At 41.7% G+C, this 26,468-nt stretch overlaps 1 protein-coding gene across 18 annotated transcripts in view; it reads right to left on the reverse strand.

The window, feature by feature from the left end:
* Positions 1 to 26,468, reverse strand: part of cadps (calcium dependent secretion activator) — a 127,405-nt gene that overhangs the window by 39,949 nt on the left and 60,988 nt on the right. For 8 of the 18 annotated variants that reach the window (XM_023955068.1, XM_023955067.1, XM_023955063.1 and 5 more), the window contains 9 exons: positions 22,477 to 22,545; positions 15,765 to 15,871; positions 15,252 to 15,260; positions 12,089 to 12,245; positions 5,242 to 5,383; positions 3,327 to 3,482; positions 1,521 to 1,668; positions 1,269 to 1,283; positions 156 to 230 (listed from right to left, as the gene is read on the reverse strand). In XM_023955068.1, coding sequence (XP_023810836.1) covers positions 156 to 230; positions 1,269 to 1,283; positions 1,521 to 1,668; positions 3,327 to 3,482; positions 5,242 to 5,383; positions 12,089 to 12,245; positions 15,252 to 15,260; positions 15,765 to 15,871; positions 22,477 to 22,545 — 878 coding nt within the window. The remainder of the gene's footprint in view (positions 1 to 155; positions 231 to 1,268; positions 1,284 to 1,520; positions 1,669 to 3,326; positions 3,483 to 5,241; positions 5,384 to 12,088; positions 12,246 to 15,251; positions 15,261 to 15,764; positions 15,872 to 22,476; positions 22,546 to 26,468) is intronic. The other 10 variants (XM_023955071.1, XM_023955079.1, XM_023955081.1 and 7 more) reach the window with 6 other exon arrangements.

A 26,468-nucleotide genomic window follows, 5' to 3' on the forward strand; every position in this document is an offset into this window, starting at 1 on the left:
CATACCTTTGTAGAAATTAAGGCCTGAATGAAATCTAACTTCTTTTAACCATGTTGAGATCAGAGCAGCTGTTTACCGTCAGCCTACATGAATCTGTGGTACGCTTGTTAGGCATTACAGGCAAGACAGCGTAGGTGGAGTGTACCCCTTTGTACCTTGGCAACCAGCAGAGTTATCATCTCCTTGACTGTTTCTTCGATGAGATGGTCGATCTGGGAGTGGTACTGCCTCTGCAGGGATATTAAAGAAAATGTTTTGAAACCTCCTGAAAACCATAGATGTTTTCCATTTCTGGATACTCACCAGAATATTTATATTATAGCATCATTAATTTTTCAGTTCTCTTCAAAAATAGTGACAAATTGCAAAATATTCCACGGAGGTGAAGACGGTTATCAACTTTCAGAAAAACAAGACTTTAAATATGAAGAGACAATTTAAAAGAAGTGAAAACGTGTGAAATAGGGGCACAGTGTCATGGCTGCAAAGGGCTGGTTGTGTTAATGAGGTGGTGAAGAAATAAAAATAAAAAGAAGTAGATACTCAACTCAGTGGACCCTAACAGTTGGTCCGCTTTTGCCTTGTTTTCTCCATTTATTTGTCAGAAGAGTGTCAGATCCTGAAGCTCAAAGCTCTTCAGAGAACTTTTAAACCGTTCTTTGAACTATTTTCCTACAGCTTTGCCTGCATCAAATTCCACCTTAAAACATCATTTTATCCTTTCCAGTTCATTTGGTGAGTTTCTTTTTTTGTTTTTATTTAAATAAAACACTGTTGAGGTCATATTGAAACCATCCTGAGGACCGTTAAGCTCTCAATTTGTTTTTAAGCACCACTTTGTTGCTATTATGGGAGATTTTGGTCCAACCCTAAGAACTCCTTTTTTCTTTCTATGATTTAACATACACTGAACTGTTTGTCCACAAACAACCACATCTATGAATTCATTTCATGATGATTTGCAGACGGAGCGAACAAATGGCTGTCATAGAAACTGCTAGTCTGTTTCCTCTCTGACAGAACAGCGACGGACTCTGCAGTAATTAATTCATTGTCAGCAAATGTATCAGAGTGGAGATGCTGGAAAACATGAGAAGTCTCACTTCTTCCCCATGTATATTCAAAGGCATCTACACATATGCTAATGAAATCCAAACAATTCTAATGAAGAAAGACAGAGAGGGAAAACTGACAGATAATTATGCACTTGGGAACTGGTGGGGAGAGAAGGGGGGCGGAATATGAGCGGAAATTTTTCTGACACTTACCCACTGTCTAACAAACTTCCACATGGCACAGAGAGGAGGGGAGGGGGTAAAAGAGAGATGCAGTTCATGCAAAAATAAAGATAAAGGACAGAAGCAAAGAATGAGCCATCCATTCAGCATTAATGAATAACAACAGGAAAAAAAGGACAAAAACAACAGCAGACGTTTCACAAAAATACTATTCTCCTTCTGATGTTGCAGGACATCTGCATTATCTGACCAGCGATAAATATTGCGAGGTAAACATCCTACCTCCTGCCCCAGGTCTACAGTACACAGCTTGGCTGTCTGTGCCTTAGCGTCCACCATCACATTGAACATGGTGCAGATGGACTGAGGCACGCGGAAGTCTGTGGTCCGGCTGCTCCTCTGAAGCTTGGCCTCAAACGCTGTCCGGGTCCTTCAGGCAGAGCGGAGACAAAGTCAGGCCCATCCAAAAGGTTTCCCAGGTACAGCTCAAAGCACTGAATCAATGCTATGCCTAAAAGACTTCTTCAGCACAATGTACTATTGTGAAGAACCTAGCAAACTGGTAATTATTTTGCAGCACGAATCATACAAACGTTAGCAATTCAGATCCGTTTTGGGTGAGAAAAGTACACTAAAAAGCTGATACATGTGTTATATTTCCTTTTAATATATGCTCGATAATACTCATTACTTTTATATATAAATAAATAAACTAAATAAGAAACAATACAGTAAAAATAAGTTTAGAAATAAATATGAAAACTGATGTGTTAAATTTCAAATCAACCTTCTTTTACAGAACAAAGATAAAATGAGGAGGTAAAGCTCAAGTCTTCATTAATCAATTTTCATTAAATGTTCTCTTGCCCTCAGTCCTCCAACCGTAACATGCACATGACAGCAGACATCTCTGAAAATAACTTAATGAGGCTGCTCAACCACGTTGATGACAGAATCTTGTCCCTCTTTAGCATCCTTACGCTGATGTAAAAATCCGCCCAGGTTAATTGAAATTCTCTCTTTGTTTACTGCTGGAAATCCTGACATATGCAGCACTCAGATTTAATTTAATCAAAGACTTTCCTGCTATAAAAACTCACAGAAACTAGTTTAGTTTTTTCAAACTATGGAAATTTCCAACATGATGTGTAAACTATGTTAGCCAAATAAAAGTGTTTTTAAAATTATTATTAAATTCAGAGTCGGGTAACTAAAGGACAAAAAAAAACAGGTCAGATTTCTGCTCCTCCCCTTCAAAACAAATTCTCATTTTCACTTGTCCATCTGCGGTGCGTCTTAAAAAATAAAATGTTTATGAATCAATTGGAATCTTTATTTTGCCTCCATCATGTCTGCGTTTGACGTCCGTTCCCCTACCACGCAAGCTTTACGCACGAGTTCCATTTCCAGTCCATTGATGCATCAATCAAAAAGATGGAGAAAGGGGAATCAGGTCCAAAATAAAAACTTTAATTGTACTTTCAAAACAAAACTTTATAAAATGTTATTTTCTATTTAAGCTAACGTGCCCACGCGATTATGCACGTTAAAATTTCTGTTAACACTGGCATCCATTTTTGCCATGGGTGACAAAAGTTTCATTTTCAAAATACAAAAATATCTGGAGCATCATTTTTGACACAAAACGTGTATTTTTAAGGACTCAGAGAGAGAGCATAGGGCCTGATTGCTTAAGTTGTGGGATGAGCAAAGAGAGCAAGATTAACTACTTGAAACAGGGGAGCCAGGAAAAAACACCCCTCCAGGACCCAGGGAGGATGGACCAGAGATGCAACCGAGATAATGTAATGTTAACTAACTGAAAGTCATGAGACGGACTCCCCACACAACGCAACAGAGGTAAACCACAGGCCGACCAGTGGAAATCTAGGGGAAGCAGAGATGGAGTTGGTCTCTAAGTTCAGAGTGAAAGACAGTCCCTGAGTTCTGAAACTTTTCACTTCTCTGCTGAAGCTAAAGCTCCGCCCCTTCCTGCACATCATACCTTAGCCTGTGACTTTCACTGGAAGCCTAGTCAGGACAAAAGTACACAGAGAAACTGAGGACCACGGCCCATCACAACCTCACCGCTTCACACAGGACTCGATCATGTCGCTGGACATCAGCTTCAGCCGAGTCTCCAGGTGTTTGCCAAACTCCTCTTCAGGCCAGTGAAGGTCTCTGATGAAGGTCTGCAGAGCATCCAGCTTCCAGAACAGGTCTTCCGATGTTCCAGAGCCGTTACTGTGAAACCAGAAACGCTTTAGTCTTTGACTTCTGGAGGCTTTGCTTCCACTTAATTTAAAAAAATTCTAACCCAGAAGCTTAAAACAAACGAGGATCCAATTATAACAATATTTGGACTTTTATTTAACTCGTAAAATCATGGAAATGTTCTGTAGCTCTTCAGGGAAATGTTACTTGATGTTGCAGGACTGAAATGAGGATATTTGCTAACATATCTCCAAAACTGAGGCTGTGTGTGTGTGTGTGTGTGTGTCTGTGTGTGTGTGTGTGTGTGTGTGTGTGTGTGTGTGTGTGTGTTTGTGTGTGTGTGTGTGTGTGCTGAGATGCTGATAAAGACACAGAAAATTCATTCTGAAGTGATGCAAACTTTTATCATTCAACATGTTTTTATCTTTATGAGGTCCAGATATTGTTGATCCTTTGTTGAGCTCTAAAGCCTGTAGTTTTCCAGGAAAACTCAGGCTGGAAAAGTGTGTCCATGGAGGGAAAAGAGGATGAGACCAGGACTGAGACTTTCAAAAGGTCCAAAGACAGTGTGGTCCTGAACAGAACAGGGTTCGTCCTTCTAAAGAAACCACAGGGAATGGCAGAAAGGGCAGGAAAAACGTATAGATGGAATTTAATGAAACATGCAAGTTCACAAGCCAGTGCTGCAGCGGTCACACCTGCCCGTGTGCTCTCTGTCACTGAAGGTTCTCACAGAGTGGGCAGTTTTCAAATCCATTTGATTCTTGAACATCTCCCAACTATCTGATTGTTAAACTTTTAGAGATTTCAGGTATTTCAGCTTTTTGTTTTTCTTCTGTTCTTATGAATTTGCATTTTTCAACTTAAAATGAGAGAAGACACTGGGGTTCCTCCCAGATTCTACGGCGCTGACATGAACACAACAAAGACTCTGCAGTCACAGCTTGTCCACAGCAGCTTTTTTCTTTGTCTTAAAAAATATTCATGAATAAAATTGATTACATACAAAAGAGAAACAGATTTATTCATTCTGTTAAACTGAATCGTCAAAGTTGTATGTTTATTTTTTATTTTATAACAAATTTGATTTAGTTTGGTACTAATGTTTCTTGTTTAAAACATGCTTATAGGTAAATCTGAAATCATCAGGAAGTGTTTTTTAAACCAAGTAAATAAATGCAATCAAAATAATATTGCAGATCAGAATGAGTAGAAAGCTGCTGCGTCGTCCTGCTGACGTTCATCTGAAGGCCCTGAGTGTCCTCTAGAGTTACACACTATGAGTCATAGTCAGCGGTCATCCAGGCGGGCGGGACTAAACTGGCACCGGGCCCAGACAGATTTGGCACTGTGGGCATTTGGATGTTGACACTGGGCAGAGAGCTGGTTATGCTCCTGTGGAGAGAACAGCAGAGGATAGAAGACACGCGTTGGAGGCCTGATGGCGAGCCTCCTTCGCTTTGGCGTGTACAGATAACCCATTGCTCTGACAGATTAACCAAGAGCACAAAGGCTACAGCTCCGTCAGTCCGAACCGGCCATCTTTTAAGTTTAATGAAAGTGTAATTAAGTTAGTTCAGAGAGAAAATGAGAAAGAAGCATCCTGTTCGTAAGGACAATGGACAATGGAAAACGTTTCAGCTTCACATGATGGAACACTTTGGGAAGAAAAGCTTTGTTTAAAGTAATTATTTTGAGATGAACTGATAATTTTGTCATTTTTAAAAGTTTCACAATAAAATAGATCATTCCTGACTGAACCACAGTGCATAACAGACAGACTCCTTACTTGACAGGTTCCCAGGTTTCCCTCTCAAAGCCCCTGTGGATGGACTGAGCGATGGACGACTCCATCAGGTCCACGTACCGCACCACCAGTGGTGCATACAGGTCCTGCAGGTGTCTGTGGAACTTCCCATTGCACAGGTTGTCTGTAGAGTGAAAAGATGGAGGAGGAAATAAGATGTGGAAGTAAGAAAGCTATTGCACAGGGGAGCAGTTTACAGCTGACTGTGAAGCAGCAGAGATGAAAATCAACGTCACTGAGTGTCTGAAGTCATGGGCATCAGCACAGATCTCAGTTTAACCCTTTAACAGCAGAGTATTAGCTCCAGTGTTCTTTTGACCACAGTAACTCTTTAAACGTTTATACAATAAAAGTAATTCCAGTGGATAATGAAGCAGAGAAGAGCCTTGCACCGACATGCGACACTTTACGTTATTAATGTGCTGCACATTGGTGTAAAGCCGACATGAAAAAGCTGCTTTTCTCCATGTCAGAATCAGGTGATTCAAGTTGAATGCGTAAACAGTCGAAGAGTTACAGTATGTCAAAGAGCGGGTGTTACTTAGGTGTGGCTGCGGACCTCTCTCATGTTAAATGATGTGATGATCCCACCTGTGATCCTGAGCTGTGTGTTTGAAGGATCAGTTAAGACTTCAATAATCTAGGAAGGCAAAGTCAGTTTCCTCCTGGAAAAGCTAAAAGAGGAGGTTGGGGAGAAGGAGCTCTGGGCTTGCTTCCCTGCTGAAGCGCAGCAGATCACAGCAATGGCAAACAATAATGTCTGCACATATCTGTTGCGTGTTTGTACATGTTTGTAACGTGTTCACATTTAAATGCAGTTTTCTGAACATGTCGGCAGCAACAGAAAGAAACTCTTCTGCTGTTCGGAAGCAGCTGAGACGATGGCTGAAGACCAGCTGAGTCTGTGAACCACAGAACTGTAAAGATGCAGATGCAGAAATGGTCTATCCACACTTGTCAGAGGTTCAGGTCGCAGTGCAGCAGCCTGAGGTAGTGAAGGCTGTCAGAGGAGCGGCTGTGCTTGAGTCTGCAGCAGCAGGTATGACAGAGCACTGCCACGCTTCCATCTAGCCAAAAACAAAAAGTCAGAGTGGGTCTCGGGGGGGGTTTCTAAATCTGGCCCATCGCACACACATTCCAGAGTCTCCGCCGGCGCCCAACTGGTAAAAAGGCAACACTGACAAAGACCACAGGAGATAAAATGGAGGCCATTGTTTGCTAATGTGATGCCTCACGGCTCCATAGCGCGTCTGCTTTCCCTCTCCTTGTTTTTCTCTGCCACCCCCCCAAGCCCGTGTTTGTGTGTTGGACTCAAGGTCGATAATACACAGGAGGTGCGATGTTTGTTGGGTTCCCTGATTGCCACTCTCCAAATTAGCCACTTGAGCGGCTGCTGTCCACTTGGATGTGTTGAGTCCAGGGGTGTGCTGCAGGCCCCGCCCCCTGTGCTGCAGACCTCATTAACTCCGGGAACGGCGGCAAGACTTTGGCGCCTGTCGAGTTCTGCGGCTATTTACTGCAACATAAGCGCACCGCTGACGGGCAGCCAGAGGACGACCTTCGGTGGAGAAGATGTCCCTATAACGACGGGGAGCTTTTTTTACTCTGCTGTTAGTGGAAGTTGAAGGGGGGGGTTACATCACCATCTCGCTGCGGTGGGTTTGTCATGTGACCTGAACACAAGCCACATTATTATTGATGATTAGAATGAAGTATGGGGGTCCAATCCCAGCCCCGTAGCACACAGTGTGCGCCGCCCTACCAGCTTTTCATTTTAACACAGCAGCAGGTAGGGAAGGACACACCTTCACGGCCTGGCCCGGGTTGGACCAGACGGCCAAGCTATGGTCGTGAAGAATCAGAGATCTGCATGTTTCTATAAAAGCAGAGACTGAAACTATAAAAACAACTACAGACGCCCAAAAACAGAGTTTTGGCCACATTTTTTTTTTTTCTTTTAACTTGTTCTGTCCAACAGCTGAGCAAACAGATTAGAGCTGAAGGCTTTTTGTGTTGGACAGGTTTTACTATCACAAAAAGAGGTTATATAGCTTCAAGAAACTAGAGTGTAGATTTGTATAAACCCCTTTTTGTCGTATTATTTTTTATTTATTTGTTACATTTATTGTGTGTGGGGAGGGAGAGGGGATGAATGTGAGGGGAGGGTGGAAGAGAGTAAAAGGAAGAAAGATGAAAAGGTGGGGGATACAAGCACTGATTTGAATAAGTTATTATTTTAAGCTGTAACAATTATACCAGATCTGCTGGAAAGACGAATGTTACATAAAAGGTGAAGATCTGACACTAAGATGAGCGAAAAAAATCTGTCCATCAATACACTGTAGGTAAGGAGGAGGGATGAAGCAGACAGGGAGCAGTGTGGCAGTGTGCACGTGCACGTGGGGGTGGAGATACATGCATGCTGCCGACGTGAACCGTGTGTTCATAAGGGGACCCAGATCCTACCCAGCCAGACCAGCCAGACCAGGAGAGGGGAGGAGAGCCCCCCAGGCCAGAAGCCCCCCCAGCATCCGGACCCAGGCAGCCCGGGAGGGGAGGAGGAGGGGACCGCCCACCCCACCAGCCAGGCCCAGAGGCACAAGCGAACCCAGTGTCCGGCCCACAGGCCACAAGACAGGAGCGCTTAGCCGTACCAGGCGGCAGCCATGGGGGCCACGGGCGCCGGACACAGAGACAAAGGCCAGGGACGAAGCCAGGGCCCCCGGAACCCATGAGCCGGCCACCACCCGACCGGCGCCCCGTCTCCGCAAGCCAGCCCAGGCACGCGACCTTAGCAACCCAGGGATCGCCACGCACCCACAGCCACCCCCCATAACCCTAAAACCCTACGCACTACAACCCCCCCCCCCCCCCGCCATAATATCTGAGCCCCCCTCCCCAACCCTCTCAGTGCCCTCCCCTCTCTGTGATGGGGAGGGAAACCCCCAGAGGGTCCCAGCGAGCCAGCCCCCAGGTCTGTCCTACCCATGCACTCACACACACATACTCACAATCATCTGGTTACCCTCCCTACCCCCGCCGCCACGCAGTAACCCCCCCCCAGCCGGCCGACCCCCAGCGCCGTATGCCCGACCCTTCCCGCAGCCGACAGCTTTGGCCACATTTTCAAACCTGTGTAAACCTTAATGTCTTGGACACGGAGTATATATTATAATGGCGTTTATATTTGTGGATAAAAACATGTATGTATGTATTTATGTTTATGTTTTTATCTGTCCTCTGAGAAAGCTTTGGGCAGGAGCATTCACATCAGCTGTTGTGTTGCACGTTTTTGCTAATGCTGTGACATCATTGAAGTGCATCTTTGTTAACAAGAACAGTTTAACTCTGTCCTCTTTACTGATTCAAAACCAAAGTGGATTCACATTTTAGACTTGACCGTCCCATTATTTCATGTTTTTTTTTGACAACCTCTTCTTTTCTGTTTTATGCGAGTTTTCCCTCTTTCCTGAGTTCAGCGCAACCCGGAGGAGCCCTGAATTATTGATTCTGGAAGCAGGGCTACCTAATGTTCTTCTAAACAACTTTCTTTTTTTGATATGCAAGAGGAGTTTTACTTCATTTATTATCAGCGGCTTAACAAAGAATGGAAAATTCTGCTGAGTAAATGCTAGGGCTTTGTGCTTTTTCAGTCATTCTGATAATAAAATGTTTAGATTTATTTAGGAGATTCCAACATTTTCTCTGGGTTTTTTTCAGAAATTTTTAGGTTTATAAAAAGTATTGGAAAAACTTTATATCCTTAAAAACTTTATAGTCTTTCAGAGATAAAAACTTCAGAAAGTTTCATTTTCAACAATCGTTTAGTCTTTTATCAGCAGACAATAGATTTCATGTCAAATTCATTTTATTTATTTATTTTGATCTTAAAAACAATACTTCTTCTTTTGCAAATTTTATTCCTATTAGGCTATTCCCTAATTTTTACAATTTCTTTTTTTACGTAACAGCATTTACTTAGTTTAATTTCAATTGATCTAATCAGCTGCATCACTTATGGTGGCATTTGCAGCTTTTTATCCCTAAAACCTCAGAAGCTCTTGTTTTTGACTTTAGCTTTATCAATTGGTTTTGGCTGCATTAATCTTTTTTAGCCAAGTCATTATTTGGAAGTTAAGTTTTTCTAAATATACAGCCCATAAATTGCATTTGTGAATAAACCTCCACCAGCATCTTCAGCCTCTCCTGTCAGCATTCACATGTTTACAGGAAATCCAGCTTAGATTTTTTACTTTTTTGAGTATAATTTCGAGGCAGAGCAGTATCAGATTAGCTTTAGTGGGATCAGGGTTGCAGGATTGTCTAGTTTTACTGTAGCTGATCTTAATGTAAAAAACATAAATGAGAGTTGTTGGGGTTTTTTCACTCTGTAACCAGATGAGTATTCTCATGGACGGCACTTCTGATCTTTGTCTCAACGCACCTTCAATTTCTTAAAGAAATTTAAAGCTGCTGCCAACTGACAAACATTGGAAATGCCTTCATTCAGTGTCAAGTGTACCCTGAAGCCACACACAAAAACACGCACACATCTATGAGTGCGTTTGTGTGGAGAAAAGGACTTCGCTCTAGGTGCTGGTTGCTGCAGGTTACCTATCTCTCTAATGAAGTGCATGCAGTTGCCTGCAGGACCTCTGTGGAGCTGTCCGTGGTCCTGTAAAGGATCTACTCCACTCCTCACAAATCGGGCTCAATCTGCCTGGTGTTAATTGTCCATGGGGAATGCCTCCCCTTTTCAGTTTGCCGGTTGGGAGTCAAGGAGAAGGCAGAGCGCGGTGCACTTATGCGGCTGAACACCGAGCTCGTTATGCTCACTTGTTAGTGTCATCAAATTGGCCTCCCTGTGATTTCCGCACATTGTCAGGAGTGTGAAAGTGGCAACTGGACAGCATAACAGTCCACTTGGTTACAGCGTACAACAGCAAAAGAAAGCTGCAGAGCTGGCAATAAAACAACGGCAAACGACATATTTACTTTTATGTGGGAAACGCCATAAATCTCTAATCTCTCAGCCTGAGCCTTCTGCTGTGCTCATCCTCACATATGTGCGTGTGTGAGTCAGTCTTCAACATTTACATTTATGAAGCATCACTCATGAAAGACTCACCTGACTTGGATCAAACTCATCCAAGAAATGAGTTTCTGTGTTGTCTTTGCTGGTTTGAAGTTATCAATAATAATAATTGTGATTATTTTGAAAGCTTCCTACAAATGAGATTGCTTTTCTTTTTAGTCAGACTGAAAACAGAAATTATAGTAGTACTTAATGTTATACACAAAATGACATCTGCGGGATTACATCCCATGCTTCAGCATTATTAGTCTAATAATCTTTTTTTTTTTTTTTTTTTTAACTTGTTCTGTCCAACAGCTGAGCAAACAGATTAGAGCTGAAGGCTTTTTGTGTTGGACAGGTTTTACTATCACAAAAAGAGGTTATATAGCTTTAAGAAACTAGAGTGTAGATTTGTATAAACCCCTTTTTGTCGTATTATTTTTTATTTATTTGTTACATTTAGTGTGTGTGGGGAGGGAGAGGGGAAGAATGTGAGGGGAGGGTGGAAGAGAGTAAAAGGAAGAAAGGTGAAAAGGTGGGGGATCCAAGCACTGATTTGACTAAGTTATTAATTTAAGCTGTAACAATTATACCAGATCTGCTGGAAAGACGAATGTTACATCAAAGGTGAAAATCTGACACTAAGATGAGCGGAAAAAAAATCTGTCCATCAATAAATTTGTCTAATAATCTAAGAGTTTACTGAAACCTACTATTCATGATTTAAGATTTGCACACACAAATAAATCAAATTAAAATAAAGAGAAAAATAACAGATCTTAACAGACACAAAATTCTCAAAGAATCTCAGAAATATAAAATCATTCCTAATGGAAGATAGTAGAAGAATCTGCTGCAAGCCGAACTCGTTTTTCTAGTCAAAATTTCCTGCAGCAACTTCTGTTTATAACATTTCTGTAGTAGTGTAGCCTTGCATGACCTGAAATGTTTCATATAATTTTTCAGTTACTCTGACAATAAAGTAAAAAATCTTTATGGCTAAATACAGTCACTCTGTCAAAAAAGAAAAAACATCTAACAGCAATGTGTGATTGTTCTTTACAGTTTTTATCACACCACATTTACAATAGGTAAATAAGCTGTTTCAAAGGCGTTAAAGACAATTCAGACTCTCCACATTTGAATGAGGAAGAAAAGATAGACAGTCGACTGTAAGAGTTTTATCTGTGGCACCTGTCAGCAGACAAGATTTACAGAAAACATTCAGACCTGAACTCGTCTTGGGGTCTGGAGCTGTGTAATGTCTGCGGCTGTGCAGTGTATGCGACTTCACAACAGCTGTGGCTACAGAACTAAGATTTTTTTTCTCCACTCCATCATGCAGCTTCATAAATCACGAACTTCCAATAGCCGTCTTGACTTTTTCACACGTATTGGTTGACCTATTAACTTCAATGGGAACAGAATAATAGAAAGAAGGGGGGTGGAGACACTTGTGGCAACTCTAAATTTTCTGAGACAAGATTTGTCATGAAGATTAAGATCCTCAGAGATGCAGCAACACCACAACATTTTAGGATTGACCTGCAAACGTTTGGACTCCCCCACATATTTTAGTGGTTTGCCAGAATCCTGGACTCATTTTGGCTTGGATGTGTTTCTGATTCTGCATCATGACCCTACTTCTATCACATTTCTCTCATTCCTAAATCTGTGTCATGCATTGCCATGGATTTATCAGAACCCTGTCAGCTGCAAACATCGGACCTTCATACACATGCTCAGACTCACAGTCCATCCGCAGGAAGTCATTGAGGAGCTGGAAGAGCGGGAAACTGTCCCAGCTGTCAGGTGGCTGCACCTCCAGAGCGGCATCCATGTCGGCCGAATACAGGCAGAGGAAGGTTTCAGCATGTTCTACCATCAGGTCTGACCACCATGCAAATGCCTGTGGATAGAGGAGGGGGTTAGATCCAAGAGCATTGTGGAGAAATTCAGAAAAAGAAAATTCAGCTGATTAGACAAAAACACAGAGTGAGTGTTTAACAGTGAACTCTTGACAGTCACACTGAATGCAACGGGAGGCTGAGGACGCAGACATGGAGGCTCTGCTTCACTTTTTAATCAACTTGTTGCTTTAAGGACTTCCTGTGTGTCCTCCAGGGAGGCTCCCCACATCTTCGGGCACAAACAAACGCTTTAGCACGAAGGACGGCTGCCGGCCCGCCGGGGAACCACCGCTTCTCCACTTAAACACTCGCCTCTCGATCCTTTAGCGAGTCGATCAAGAGCCAGCGAGGCAAGCTGCTCTCTCAGCAGCCTCAGAGGAGCAGAGCACCGCACTGTCATGCACACTTTTCTCCATGCACCTCCTCTCCGTTGGGCCCTGGAGAGCATCAGCAGTGTTTGCTCATTCACATCACGCTGTCTGTAATGTGAATGCTCCCTCTGGCTCCCATGGCAGGGGATGGGGTGGTGGTGGGGGGAGGGTCATGCACGTGCCATGGCAGCTTTCAGCAGAAGATGTTTGAGGAGTCAGAGCAGCGAACACGTCTGCATCAGAGCTTCATGCGGCTGTGAAATGAAAATTGGGGGCCGAGCAACGCTGAGATCCTTTTACTGCATCTGTGTGTGGGAGGGGGTCAAACACCCACCGCTTTAAACCCCTATGCTCGAGGCGTACGGCACAGCACGCTTATACAGAACTTCCACACCTAGCAATAAATGAAGTTGTTTAGTTGTTTTAAAGGTGGAATTGATATAAGGAATAGTGTTTTGAGAGTATAGGGAAACGCTTCAAAACCCATCTGCCCTGATGGCTCAGTGGTAGATGGCAAACATTGTTGTTTATGTCAATGAGATTGAATTTCAATTTCAAACACTGATGGGGAAAAACACATTGCAATAGTCACTTTTTTATGTCTGATACCAAAGAAAAAGCACTTTTTCTTTCTAAAACCTCAAATCGGGAAGAGTTGAATTTGAGCAGAATGAAAAACAAAAGAATTACTCCCAACAAAACATGAAAAACTAAATTTATGTCAATATTTTAGAAATTTGATTCTTTGTATTCGGGGAATAAGCACAATTTGAATGCGCTGCTGATGGAAGTCACAGCAAAGTTGCACTGGAAAACAAAAACATTTGACATTTGAGAGTCTAAAATCTGGTCTAAAATCTGGTATTTTCTGTCAAAAGACAGAAAATAACTGGAGGAATCGCTGCATCTGAAACATGTTGTAAACATGTTCCTAAAGATGCATTGTATCTTGTTACCCCAGCCTCATTAAGAATGAACTGTTCAAAAATATACAGTATTCTAAAGTATATTCAAAAGCCTGATATAAACTGCTCTGTCTGCGGTTTGTCTCTGACGTTGCATTAGGAGTCCGTCTCACCGCAGTCAGTCTACATGATCTGTGTTGCGTCTCTGGTCTGTTCCCCCCTCCCCCCTAGCTTCAGCAGAAGTGGTTTATTATGTCACCTCCCTGTCTAGTAGTTTATCCAAAACTTTAAAGGTCAGACCCAATGCCATCTCCTTCCTTGCTGTTTCCTTGGAAAACGCATGTTTTGAGTTATACATGATTTTGTACTTCCAAAATGAAACTCACATCATCCATGGAGAAAATGGACAACGATGTTATCTGCAGTGTTAACATGCGTAATTTCCTGGGCACCTCACCTTAAATATAAATTAACTATTAATTATTTTATAGAGATTTTGAAAATACAACTTAAGTTTTAATTTTGAAACCCAGACCTGTTTTCACTTTCTCCAGCTTTTGCAGTGAAACCGACATGTCAGCCTGTAATCTTGCGTTGGCGAGGGACGGATGTCAGACGGCAACATGGCAGAAGCGATGTAAAAATTCCGATTGATAAATGAACCTTCTAGTTTTTACTCTTTCAGAGATGGCCCTGTGCAGCTTTACAAAAGCATGGTTTCATCGTTTCACAGATGTTTCAGAGAACATTTGGATCTTTATTTTAAAAAAAAAAGTGCCAAAGGCGACAACAAACCTGAATCAGATAAGCGTATGTCCAAATCCAGCACAAAAATGCTCAGAGAAAGAGATGAGATGCTGCGCCATGGTAACCATACTCCTGTCAAACTATTCTGAAACCTGCAGCAGCTTCACATTTGAAATAAGCTCATTTCAATAATTAAATAGTTTCACATTTTCTTTGGTTGTTCCAGAATTTGACATTTATTCAAATTTTAGTATTTCAATCATTTTTAAGTCTATTAGTCTATTCTTTTTTATTCAAAAACATTTAAACTTTTCAAAATCAGGGTTATAAGAATGTTTTTGAATCAGGCTCATATGTGAACATTTTCCTCCATGAATGAGACTCCTGCTGAACTTAAAGGCCAAACAGTCTATTCACGTCTTTAATACATCTGCTGTTTTCTAAGAAAAACCTCCAGTTAATTTTTTACAGGTAGGATTCCTACATATTCTTCTTTATTATGGTTTTTTCTTCAAGAAAAGAGAGGTTCATTTGTTAAAAACCAACCAATGCCAAAAAAAGAAAGGTTTAATATTTAACATTATGGACACAAAAAACATCAATTCACGATTAATAAAACTATTTTTTACTACATTTTTAAAGATTCAACCCGTGAAGTGAATTTTACTATGACAAATGAGAAGATCTCCCTCACGTTGATAAAATAAAGGCCCCAGCCGGTTTCCATGGCAACAAGGAAGGGAAAAAACACAGGAAACAAGGGTTAAGTATCAAGGATAGGCTTAAAGGCTTCAAAATAAAAGCATGTGCGCTTCATGAGGCTCTGAGCTGTCAGCAGCGTCTTAGCAGCTGCATGTGCATGTATGGGTCATTGCTAAGAGGTAGAACATCAATGATCCTTCATTGGAGCGAGTGGATCATTAGGGGCATGCACAGGGCCTGTAGAAGGGACAGGAATGACCACACTGAAACAATCACATACCTCTTTTCCCTGATCAAAAGATTCCTCGCAAATCAAACCAATCAGTGAAGTAAAGAGCAGAGGGGAAGTCATTGATGAGACAAAGAAGATAAAACTAACACATGTCAATGTTCTCTTCTATACATAAATTGTTATTAGGAAAAAAAGGCAAGAAGCAGCAGCTTCAAATATGGCAACTGCGTTTCTGTATTAAAATATTTTACAGATATCAACGTTGTAAAAAATGTCTTCAATTGAATATTTATTTTTTCAAAATTAGGCGAATAAATTAACACTTGCAGGAAAAATAAAAGTGCGTTGTATCATATGGATCTGTGAATGAGTGTGTATTGAAACAATTTTTTCCACACACGCGTGTCTTAGCACATGCTTGTCTGTGTACATGTGTTTTTTAATGTGTTTGGATACATGTGTATCCTCCCACATGTTTTTGTTGTTGTTTGTGCATCTGCCCATGTGTGTCAGTGCACATGTGCGTCGTTTGCGTGTCTTTGCCGGTATGTGTGCACCGACCTCGGCGTGGTGCTCCTCGTTCTGCTGCAGGACCTCAATCACCAGCTCTGCCAGGCGAATGGTGTCCTCCAGTTTTTTTGCAGGTGTGACGAGCCGGCCCACGTTCTCTGAAGCACAGAGGAAAAGGATCAGCACTGGCAGCCTCCGAGCAGCGTTTGCTCTTCCTCAGACATAAAACTGTTATAATGTCCATGCAGCCTGAAGTTTTGGGAGCATTTTCATTTTAGAAACGGCCCTTCATGCAAGCGGCCCACTCCAAACACTGCCGCTAAGGCTTTTGTAGCTCTCTCACTTTGAATGTGTCGAGTACAATTATTAGTCAAGTTCTGAGTCACTAAGACAGACTTAAATTGGTAACAAAAAACGGATCCATGTTCATCTAAAAAAAACTGCAGACTGCCACTTTTGGACTAAATTTACAGGAAAAAAAGCAGTTAAAGTAAAAGTGTGTAACAATACTGCATTCATTTGGGTCATGTGTTTTAAAAGGCTTAGACACATCAATGAAATCATGGAAAGAGATAAGGAGTTCAACAGTGGATGCAAAGATGGCTGCAGACTGAGAGGTTATGTGGATGAATTGTATAAATGGAAACTGATATGCAAAGGAAGATGAAGAGAAGTGGGGAAAAAAAGACCACATAAAATTATGGGTTAACTAGCTGACCTGTCAATAGATGACAGGAATGATGAACAGCATCAATGGAGGTGGTAGCTGCCTCCAGCTCGGCCTGTAGAGGTTGTTACACACCAATACTTTAAAGGCAGAATTTACAAGACAGGAAGTCTAATAGTCCTAACTTTAGAGGCTTTGTTCATTTTACAACAACCTAAAATGCACATTTAACCCAGCTGACGTTGAGATGCGCTTCCAGGTTGAATAGGGTGTGGCCTGTATTTCTGAATCAGACTTGGGATGCCGTGCGATGAGTGTGTCGCTCTGACAGAGCTATGAGGACGCGCTCGCAGGTAACATGGACAGGATGAGGAACGTAAGCACACGTACAATTAACACTCATGCAGTGTCGTGCTCATCGGGTGCTCATCTCCAAAGACTATCTGGTTACAGGGGGGGTTGGTATTTGAAGCTGTATTTCACACGTAAATTTACAGAGGAGCCATAATATTCAGGACACACCACATGGAGCAATACTGTGTGTTGTTAAGTCCATAGAGCTGCCGGACCAACTGTTCAACCCCCAAATTATATTGGATTTTTGGGAAAGATGTCCAAGCTGTTAGCTTTGAGGTGCTACTTCTGAAGGTCGTGTCTCAGTGGATCATTGGGAATCACCTGAACGTTGCTTCAGACATATTTTGAAACGTAAATGTTTCCTCTGGGTGTGGCCACAATACATCCCACTCAGAGCATAACCTCACGTTTGCTTAAAGCCCGGTTAGACTAAATGTTGGGTTGATTGATAACATAACAGAGGTGGGGTTTTAGACTGAGCATACCAGAGTGTATGCTGGCTCTGCATGTAAGCCAAGAGCCAGTACTTTCACTTCTGGTCCAAAGTTGGTTTGCAGATTAGAATAAATGAAGACATGCTAGTTCAGCAGCATGGCTTGGATTTAGTACCCACTCAAGTCTCTTATTTTCACTTTAAGGTAAAACAGTCCAACCATAACACCAAATACAACAACCTGCCTCAAAGCATCCTCACCTCTGTGGTTAATTTATTTTTTATGATAGCTGACCTTAAGCAGCTAAAAACTTGGTTGTTTTATTTAATATTTCTGGTTGAAATTTTCCAAAAAACTTTATTCAGACGTAACCACTGAATTAAGGATGTGTAGGGGATTTACTTGAGGTATTTTAATAACCGATTCGTATATTTGTTTGTCTATTTGACGCTTTCTGGCCAGGTTTAGATTCAGGATTATCACATATGGTCAAGATGGTGCCAGCACAGTGCACGACTGTTGTGCACACAGTAAAGGATTCACGACCATTTCAAGTCCTTGTTAACTAATGATAATCATTTGAATATTGAAAACAGGCTTGCTTCACGCTGCTCGGTGATGCCGTCCTTTCATAATTCCAATGGTTATAATCCTGACACATTTAGAAGTGGACCGTGTACAGTTTTTCCTCATCATATCAGGATGGGAGGTTTTGCTATTTAGTCTCTTTACTCTGTAGGGAATTTCTGTTATATTTACCTTTGTTGTTTGTTGAGGAGAACCTCCAACTGAGATGCTACAAATCAAATAGTTATTATTATATATGTAAATAGTTCAATACAAGTGCAATTGTAGTTAGGTGCTCACTGTAGAACAGCCCTTCATTACACAGTCAATGATTTACAGCAACGGGGTCAAACATTAGACATAGTTCTTTACATAATTCCTTGGAGCTACATTAAAAATGACCCAAAGCCTGAGTTTGGACACCCTGTGTGTTGAAGGATTAGGTAGATCTGACTTCATGCAGCACTGTTCAGGTCCAACACTTCAACAAAGACTGGCTCCATGAGTGTCCTAATATGTTGGCTCTCCACTGCAGACTAAATGACAGTTGGAATCCATCACGTTCGGTGAGAGGACCGGTATTATACTATGGCCAAAGGTGCTCAACTTCCTGATAACTGTCTGCTGGAACCAACAACACATCTTCATATTCCAGGAAATTTCAGTGCAGAACAGCTTTTTGGTTTGAGTTGTTAGGAGGCCATGGTATAAGGGTGAAAATGAACTTGCAGATGATTTGAGTATACTGCATATACAGCAGATAATGGAGTTTGAGTAGAAACACCCGGCATAAACAAAGTGCTTCTACTTCTTCCATTACTCTCATGTATCAGGACAGCAAATTATCTTCATCACTTACAACAGAGAACTGATGTTAGCAGGTAAAAAAGCTGTCCAGGGTTTCTAAAAGTGAAATCACATTGTTGGAGGTTGGAACAGTTTATTTTTGGACGATCATTCAGCTCTCATAGCTACAATATAGACAAAACAACACAGCAACCCAAAGATTCTAATCAGAACAGAACCGGAACAGTATCTTTGTGTTGGATTTCAGATGCCATTATGTCAAGTATTCTGACTGATTAAATTCTATTCAACAGTTCCCTTCAAAATCAAAGGAACAAACTAAATAATTTCTGAGAACCCATATCGAGCAGAAAAAAAAGGCAAACTTCTGCAGTTATGATTCATTTTCTTTGAATCCACATTACCTAAAACTTAAAAATGCATCAAATCTGTGAACATGAACTTATTCCTTTGACTAAAGGCAGTGTGGGTGTAGACAAGCTGAAGATGAGGAACAATTAAAGACATTCTAAAAAAAAAAAACAGCACAAGACAGAAATTTAAAACTTAAAACTAAAATTAAAGTTTGAAACTTTAATTCAGCTCCTAGAAAAAGAATAAAGATCTGTAGTCCTTTCTGCTACTTTGAGTTCTTGAACAGTCATGTGACGATAGACACCCAACACTGATCATCTTGTCTGGTTCAATCCCGCTGTGGTTTTGTGTTGCAGTTTTGATGTTATGAAAAACAAGGACAGATGGAAACACTTCTGGTCCTTTCCAGTTTCCAAAACTGAAGAACCTGAGCTTCTACAGCTGCTTCAGGGTTTTAAAGTTTAATTTATCTAATTCACCATCTTGGTCAGATGAATATCTGGGTATCTGAGGCCATGAGCCTTATCCTAAATCCCCTTAAATCTGTCTCTTGCAGTAGAACTCCTATCTCCAAAGCAGTCATCTCTTCTCTACGCTTCCATCTTATGTCCTCACCTCAAACATGGTCTTCACAGTCCTGGTTTCTGTTTCATGTTGTTTTTAATACTATTAAAGCTGCCACAAAAACTCACTTTTGTGTTAACTACAGGAACACATCTGCATCAAGTAAAACACGAACTATTTTGGGTCAAGAGCATTGATCCCACGTAGTCAGCATCAGCATAGATGGACCAGGGCGGTCCACATCGTCTTCCTTTTTTTTTTCTACTGCTCACTACTGCATGTCTGCCACCTACAGTTGGTAGAGGCTTAGTAGGAAATGTCAAAGTGGTGCACATTTCATGAATCTTGCTTCAGGCTATTTCTGTCACAGCTCTGTTCTGATATATAAAAGACTTGGTGTCACATAATTCTAGCCAGGCACAAATCGCAGTTATTGATGATCACTTTTCAAACAGTTGGCACTTCTGTCAATTTGTCACTACCAAATCGGAGACACTTATTAGTCAAAGTTCAACCTGGTTTTGCATTTACCCACATTCACAAAGACTTTTCATTGAAAGTGCACGTTTGAACAACGCACCAAGGGCAGTGTAAAACACAGTTTAACCCTTCTTATAGTAATCACCTATATGAGGTCTGTTCGACCCAAAAATAGCACCTGAAACCAGCAGTGATTCACTCTCCTCGATTCAGGATTAGGGAGCTCTGGTTAGACAAAGAAAAAAAAAACTTGTCTGGATCACTCAGTGTAGAGAACTAAATCAAGTTTGTTTGTTTTTTTTTTGTCTGAAAAGCAGTTTGATTCTCCAAATACATCTTTCCAGGGTGATTTCTTTAGTTTGTTAGAAAAAGTAGTGGTGAAAAAAAGCCATGATACCCTTTAGCCATTCATGGGGAACTTCTGACCTTCTTCACGGTTATGTCTGGAACTGGAAAATCTTACACAGCTTCTTCTTGTGATGATCAGCCTCTTAGCTTGTCCATTCAGGCACCCCTCTATTTGATATCAAGTATTTGTTCATTTTAACAAAAATTGGATTGGAAATAACAATTTACTTCTCAGTTTTTGCAAAAAGATAGGGAATATTGATCACATCAAATCAATTAAAATAAAGTATTATTAAAATGACATGTCCTTCTTTAATAGTATTGGCAGGAGCCAGGTCTTACTGGAAGAGGAAATCTGCATTTCCATCCAGATCCTAAGCAGAAGAACCATAAAGTCTGCACTCTGGTAGAGTATTGCAGTGATTTTGGATTAAAGAAAGCAGAGTTTACCAGCGCCAGAGCTAGACATTGGAGCCCAAATCATGACTGGTTGAGGAGATTTTCACACTGGTCCTTTAACAGCTTTGGGTTCTGCTCCTCACCAGTCTTCCTCCAAACCCTTGGACCTTGATTGCCAAATGAAAGGCAAACTTTGCATTCATCAGAAAAACAGGACCTTGGAACGACTAGCCAACAGTCCAGTCCTTCTTCTTCTCCTTGGCCCAGTTCAGATGTTTCCTCCATTGGTCAGGCTCAGAAATGGCTTGACCCGAGGAACCCAAGAGTTGTAGCCCATCTCCCGAATGCATCTGAATGTGGTGGATTTGAAGTTGTTCTCCACCTCATCCCACTCTTTCTTGGTGTTTGCAGGTTCTTGAATCGTGTCCTTCTGCTAATCTGCTGAATCCCACGGCCGTCTCTTTTGCTGGTGCCCCTTCTCCTGCCACACGTTACACTTCCATTACACTTTCTGTCGATCTGCTTGGACACAGTGCAGCCAGCCTCCTTAGCTAGGAACTTTTGTGGCTTACCCACACTATGGAGGGGATCAATGATTGTCTTCTGGCTAGTTGTCAAGTCTGAAGTCTTCCCCATATTGAACCAAACTGAGAAAATTGAACCAAACTGAACCAATTTAATGACATCTGGGGAAACTGCAGGTGGTTTCATGTCCTGCAAAATTTAGGCAGATTTCTCCACAGTATTCTAATTTTTTGAAATCCTGTTTTTCTGAATTAGCTAGAACCCCAATTTTTGTAATAAATAAATGAAAATATGTGAAATCAATTAAACAGTGTGCCCTAAACCTAAACTCTATATGAAAGCTTAATTCTTTTAATGCAATTATGGAAATGAAGACACTTTTCCATGATTTTCTAGCTTTAAAAAAAAAAGGTCGGTTTGTAATAATGATGCTCAAGTCTTCCAGAACAGTCCACATCAGGAGGTGGACGGTTGCTGTTGCATCCCTAAAACTAATTACATGATGATGGGCTGGTAAAAGACAGATAAAAGGTGCTTAACTCTTGGAGTTCTTTTATTTGACCTTCCAGTAGCCACCGTTTATGTCCAGCTGTAGAAACTGTAGCTCCAAAAAGGACACGAGTATTTTTTTAGTCACATATAATCCCTTAATGTCATTCCTGTGACCGGTACATCTCTTGTATTATATTCTATTAAACCATTTTATTCGTCTTCTCTTGTTTTCCAGTTTAACTTAATATAAATATTAACAAAATTATTTCCAAAGAATTCTTCTGAGGTGACTTTGTGATTTAGCACATTTTAAAAAACAACAAACTAAAAGCAAACAATCCAATAACATAACTTTTCTTCTTATCGTTCCAGACGTTAGTATTTTCGGTTTTTTATTTCAGTTGGGTTTGGTAAACACGTTGTCAGACCTGGAGATGTTTCTTTTAAATGTTGGTGAGCTAAAGAAGACATCATTTCTGGGATCCCAAACATGTAAAAAGATTTACACACAAGCAAAGTAAAAATGCATTCAAGTCGCAGACGAACAGAGAACGGGTGCCTCAGACCGGACAGACAACAAAGCTAAAAGAAAGAGCCAAAGGACATGACTGGAAACATCATCAGCTGTAAGAACTCTGCGGACCAAAACATACACCTAAAGCAACAGGCGCCGGGTGCCACAGAGGAGTGATGACGGGCGTGCATTCTGGCTGTAGGAGAGAATATGAGGGGTAAACTGGTGGGGAGGGTGAATGAGGAGGGTACTCACGAATAGTTAAATCCATCACTTGAGACGCCAAGCAGAAGACAGGATGCTCATACATCTCTCTCTTTTTCCCTACAGAGAAAGAGGGAGGATACCGAGGCATGCAAGAGGCCAGGGTCAGAGAGCACGAGGATATTGCAGAGAAACCTGCTGCTGACCATCTGGAATCACTTCACTTGGACCACAGATAATGTGAAAAGGTAGCGTTCCTTTTTTGCAATTATCAGTCAGTCAATCAGTTACGTGACATTAGCGAACATAGAGGGTAAAAGTACGGTCAAAGATGGCGGCTCATGCCAGGCTTTCTGATACAGAACAACAGGAGGCAGTCAGTGTTTCAATCTCACTCTAAAATGAAAAATTAAAACACGAAAAGAAACTTTTGGGTTCCTGTGACCCATTTCAAAAATGTTTCCAGATAAGCTCTGATGTCACACCACCCAGAAAATGAAAGTGTCCAAAAGTATGTTGTACTTTTGATCCAATGGGTCAACAAAGTTGTTATCTGGAAGGTAAAAGAGGAAAAGAATCTTCACTGAAAAAAACAAGATGAGTACAAACTACTTATTTATGTTATTAAACACCCAAGTTGGTTTCAGGGGCATTGTAGCCACATTTAAGAACTAAAAAATTAAAAAAAAAAGATTGTTTTAAATGACCCTCTGACAGTTTAAAGAGGCCCACTGAAGAGCCGTTAGGTTTTAATTTGGTTTTAGTGATGCTTTTAGTTAAAAAAATAATTGTGTGATAAAAAAACAAACGGATTTCATTCATTCATTTTCTATTCCGTTTATCCCTTTCGGGGTCACGGGGCTGCCGAGGCCTATCTCGGCCACTTGTGGGTGAAGGCAGGGGTCACCCTGGACAGTTCGCCAGTCTGTCGCAGGGTAGAATGTCCTCAATCACACACCCATTCACTCTCACAATTTAGATTAACCAATTAACCTATGAAGCATGTTTTTGGACGGTGGGAGGAAGCCGGAGACCCCGGAGAGAACCCACGCAATGCACGGGGAGAACATGCAAACTCCTCACAGAAAGGTCCCCCACTGATGTGACAGATTTCAGACTTTCTAAAAATGATTATGTGCTTTACTCTTATTGCTAGCAAAGGGCTCGTTACCAATTTATGTGTACTTGGACGCTACTGCCATCCCACAAATCTACAGCCTCATGGACTCTGGATTTACTTGAATCAGACAAAATTCAAAACAAAAAACAAAAAAAAAAACATTACTTCTTCTCAAGGATTCATTCCACTAGCAGATAAGCTCTAAATCCGTACAAACCAAGCCCACTCAGTGCAGATATAAGTTCACAGTATGAAGGGATGTGAAGGTCGGTGAGGCATTGAAGGGGGTTTTCCAGAAACCAAATGGTGAGGCCTCCATTGACTTTTCCCTCCTGCACAGATTCTCAACTTGACTGACATTCTAGGAATCTGAAGGGAAAGTAATTCTCTTGAACATGTCTCCCTCAACTAATTCCTGAAGCATTCTGACTTAGTGCCAGGGAAGAAAGTCGCAGTCAAAGACCTTTTTATGGGGGGAATGCTTAGAAATGTATTGTATGTGAAAGCAACATCCACATGGAGGGACCAAAGGTTTCCAAGATAGTCCCAACCAAAGCACCAAACCTCATCCACTATGCACAACTAGATTCATAAAATGCACAATGGGTCCGACCTGCAACAGTTCATTTGTTGGCCAGCTCTAACTGTCCATGTGCATTAGTGGACTGCCGATGAGCCTGTTGTGGGTTCACCACTTGGTTGTTATCCAGCCACCCAGCCAATGCAGTTTGGTTCTTGTCAAAATTCCTCCATTTGCACACTTCTTATGACATTCACTTTGAGGGCAAACTGTCCACGTGCCGTCCAACACATTCCATGTCCTTGTCTGCACACATCCAGCTGAACTGTGCAACAGCAGATTTTTTTTTTGTGTGTGTGTGTGTGGCATTTCCCTAAGGCACGTAGGAGCATTCCCACAGTCCAAGCCTACAGGGTATGGAAGAGTCACGCTACAAGACAGTGGTCCATGAAAGAGGACACCTCATGGACATGAGGTACGTGGAGATACTGATCAAGGGCTACGTTCACACTACAGGGCTCAATGCTCAATTCGGATTTTTTGAAAAAATCCGAATTGTTTGCTAGACCGTTCACATTTCCAAGTAAATCCGAACTTTTGTGATCTCCAGTGTGACCGTGACACGACCCAAACGAGACCCGCATGCGCAGAAGCCAGAAGAATACTCAACGGTGAACGACGTCACTTGTTGTTTGCGGAGCCAACGTTAACAATGGATGTCAACAACAGTGTTGTCAAAAGCGGAGCTCTTTTTGTAATATTAAATTTATTTTCACGAAGGAGCAGCACAATTACAATTTTCTCATTTTAAGAAGGCAATGGAGTCGGGATCGTCTGTACCCACTGTAGTGGAAGAGGAATGTGTATGTGTTGGGGCCGCGCCCCCGCGTGTGTGTGTGCAAGCGCGTGCCGCGATAGAGAATAGGGGGGGGGGGGCAGTGTGGGCGCGCATTCATGTTGTGTGTTACGGAGGACGGTAATAAAAGAAGGTTTATCCCAGAATAAATGCTATGGACTCTTTATTAACCCGTTCTGGAGAATCTAAGGATCAGAACAGGGAGGAGGAGGAGGATCGCCTCGGGTCCCCCGCGCTTGAGCACGGTCAAAGGGGAGAAAGAAAAAAAAGTTATCGCGGGAAAGGTTCAACACCACGCTCTGCCATTTAGCTGGAATTTTTTTCAAAAACCGCCCAGTTGCGATAAGAGCCCTGGAGTTTGGCCTGAAAAGAGCGATCAGCCGAAATATTAATCCAATTGGGGATCTCGCTTCCCTTCCACTGACTGATCTCAGCAGCATCGTCCACCATGGTTGATGTTTACGTTCTCGTTCCCGCCTACTTCAACGCAAAATGATGACGTTTGTTGCGTGTCGATGACGTACAGTTCGGAATCAAGTCGCCTGGCCGGTCAGACGGCGGTCGCAATTGAAAAGAACGGCTACAATTCGGAATCAGGAAGGCAAACCCACGGGGCCTGGGTCGCAATTGAAAAGATCGGATCTGTGTCATTCAGACTGTCATGAAAAGATCGGAATTGGGCCGCTTAGGGGCAAAAAATTCGGAATTGGGTCGTTTCAGCCTGCAGTGTGAACGTAGAGAAGATGCGGTACCAAGCGAGATGACAGCACGTGTGAAGCTGCAGCTGACCAGTGCTAAGGCCAGCTTTACCATGGCTTTAAAATGCTGGACTGATGCTGGAAAGATCACGAATTACTTTGTGGGACCTCAAAGGTGTAGGGAGCACACCTTAAGACACGGTTAGACAGAAAATAGGATTATTCAACGGGGGAAAAAAGTCTCACAGTTCAGTTCCTTTAAAAACAAGTTCATTGGCTCTAATGAGTTCATAAACAGCTACTGTGAAACAGCAGCAGCCAATAGTCACAAAGTTCAAGTGAGGATGAGCAGAAGGAAGGATGAGGAAAGGGAAAGAAGGAACGTCCCTTCAGCTGCCAGACGAAGCAGCCTGGTAAACAGAGGGACTGCAGGGCTGAACTGAAAGAAGCCAAGGAGCAGATGAAGTCACCATAGGGTTGAATTGAATGCATTTTCACTTACTATTCACTGGGTTCTTCAACAGTTTGAAAGTAAAGTATTACAAAACAAATCAAAAGTAGATATGCCATTTGTTGTATGAACAATATCTCAGTCCATTTTGAAATACTTTTTTAATCCCTAAGGAGAAGTTAAAAAGGCTAGTCGAATGGCCATTTTAATATAAAAGAACTCTGAAACAAAATAAAATAAACATGTCCAGTCTTCTAATATCTTTTCAACACAATTCAAACGCAAAAACAAACATTAGCCCAAAAGTCTTTTTTTTTTTTTTTTTGCTTCTGCAGACTCAACTTTTGTAAAAATGTATGTACCTTAAATGTACCTTAAATGATTCTTTTTCTTAGTTT

Source organism: Oryzias latipes, chromosome 5 (assembly GCF_002234675.1).
Source record: "Oryzias latipes chromosome 5, ASM223467v1".
Taxonomy (NCBI): Eukaryota; Metazoa; Chordata; class Actinopteri; order Beloniformes; family Adrianichthyidae; genus Oryzias; species Oryzias latipes.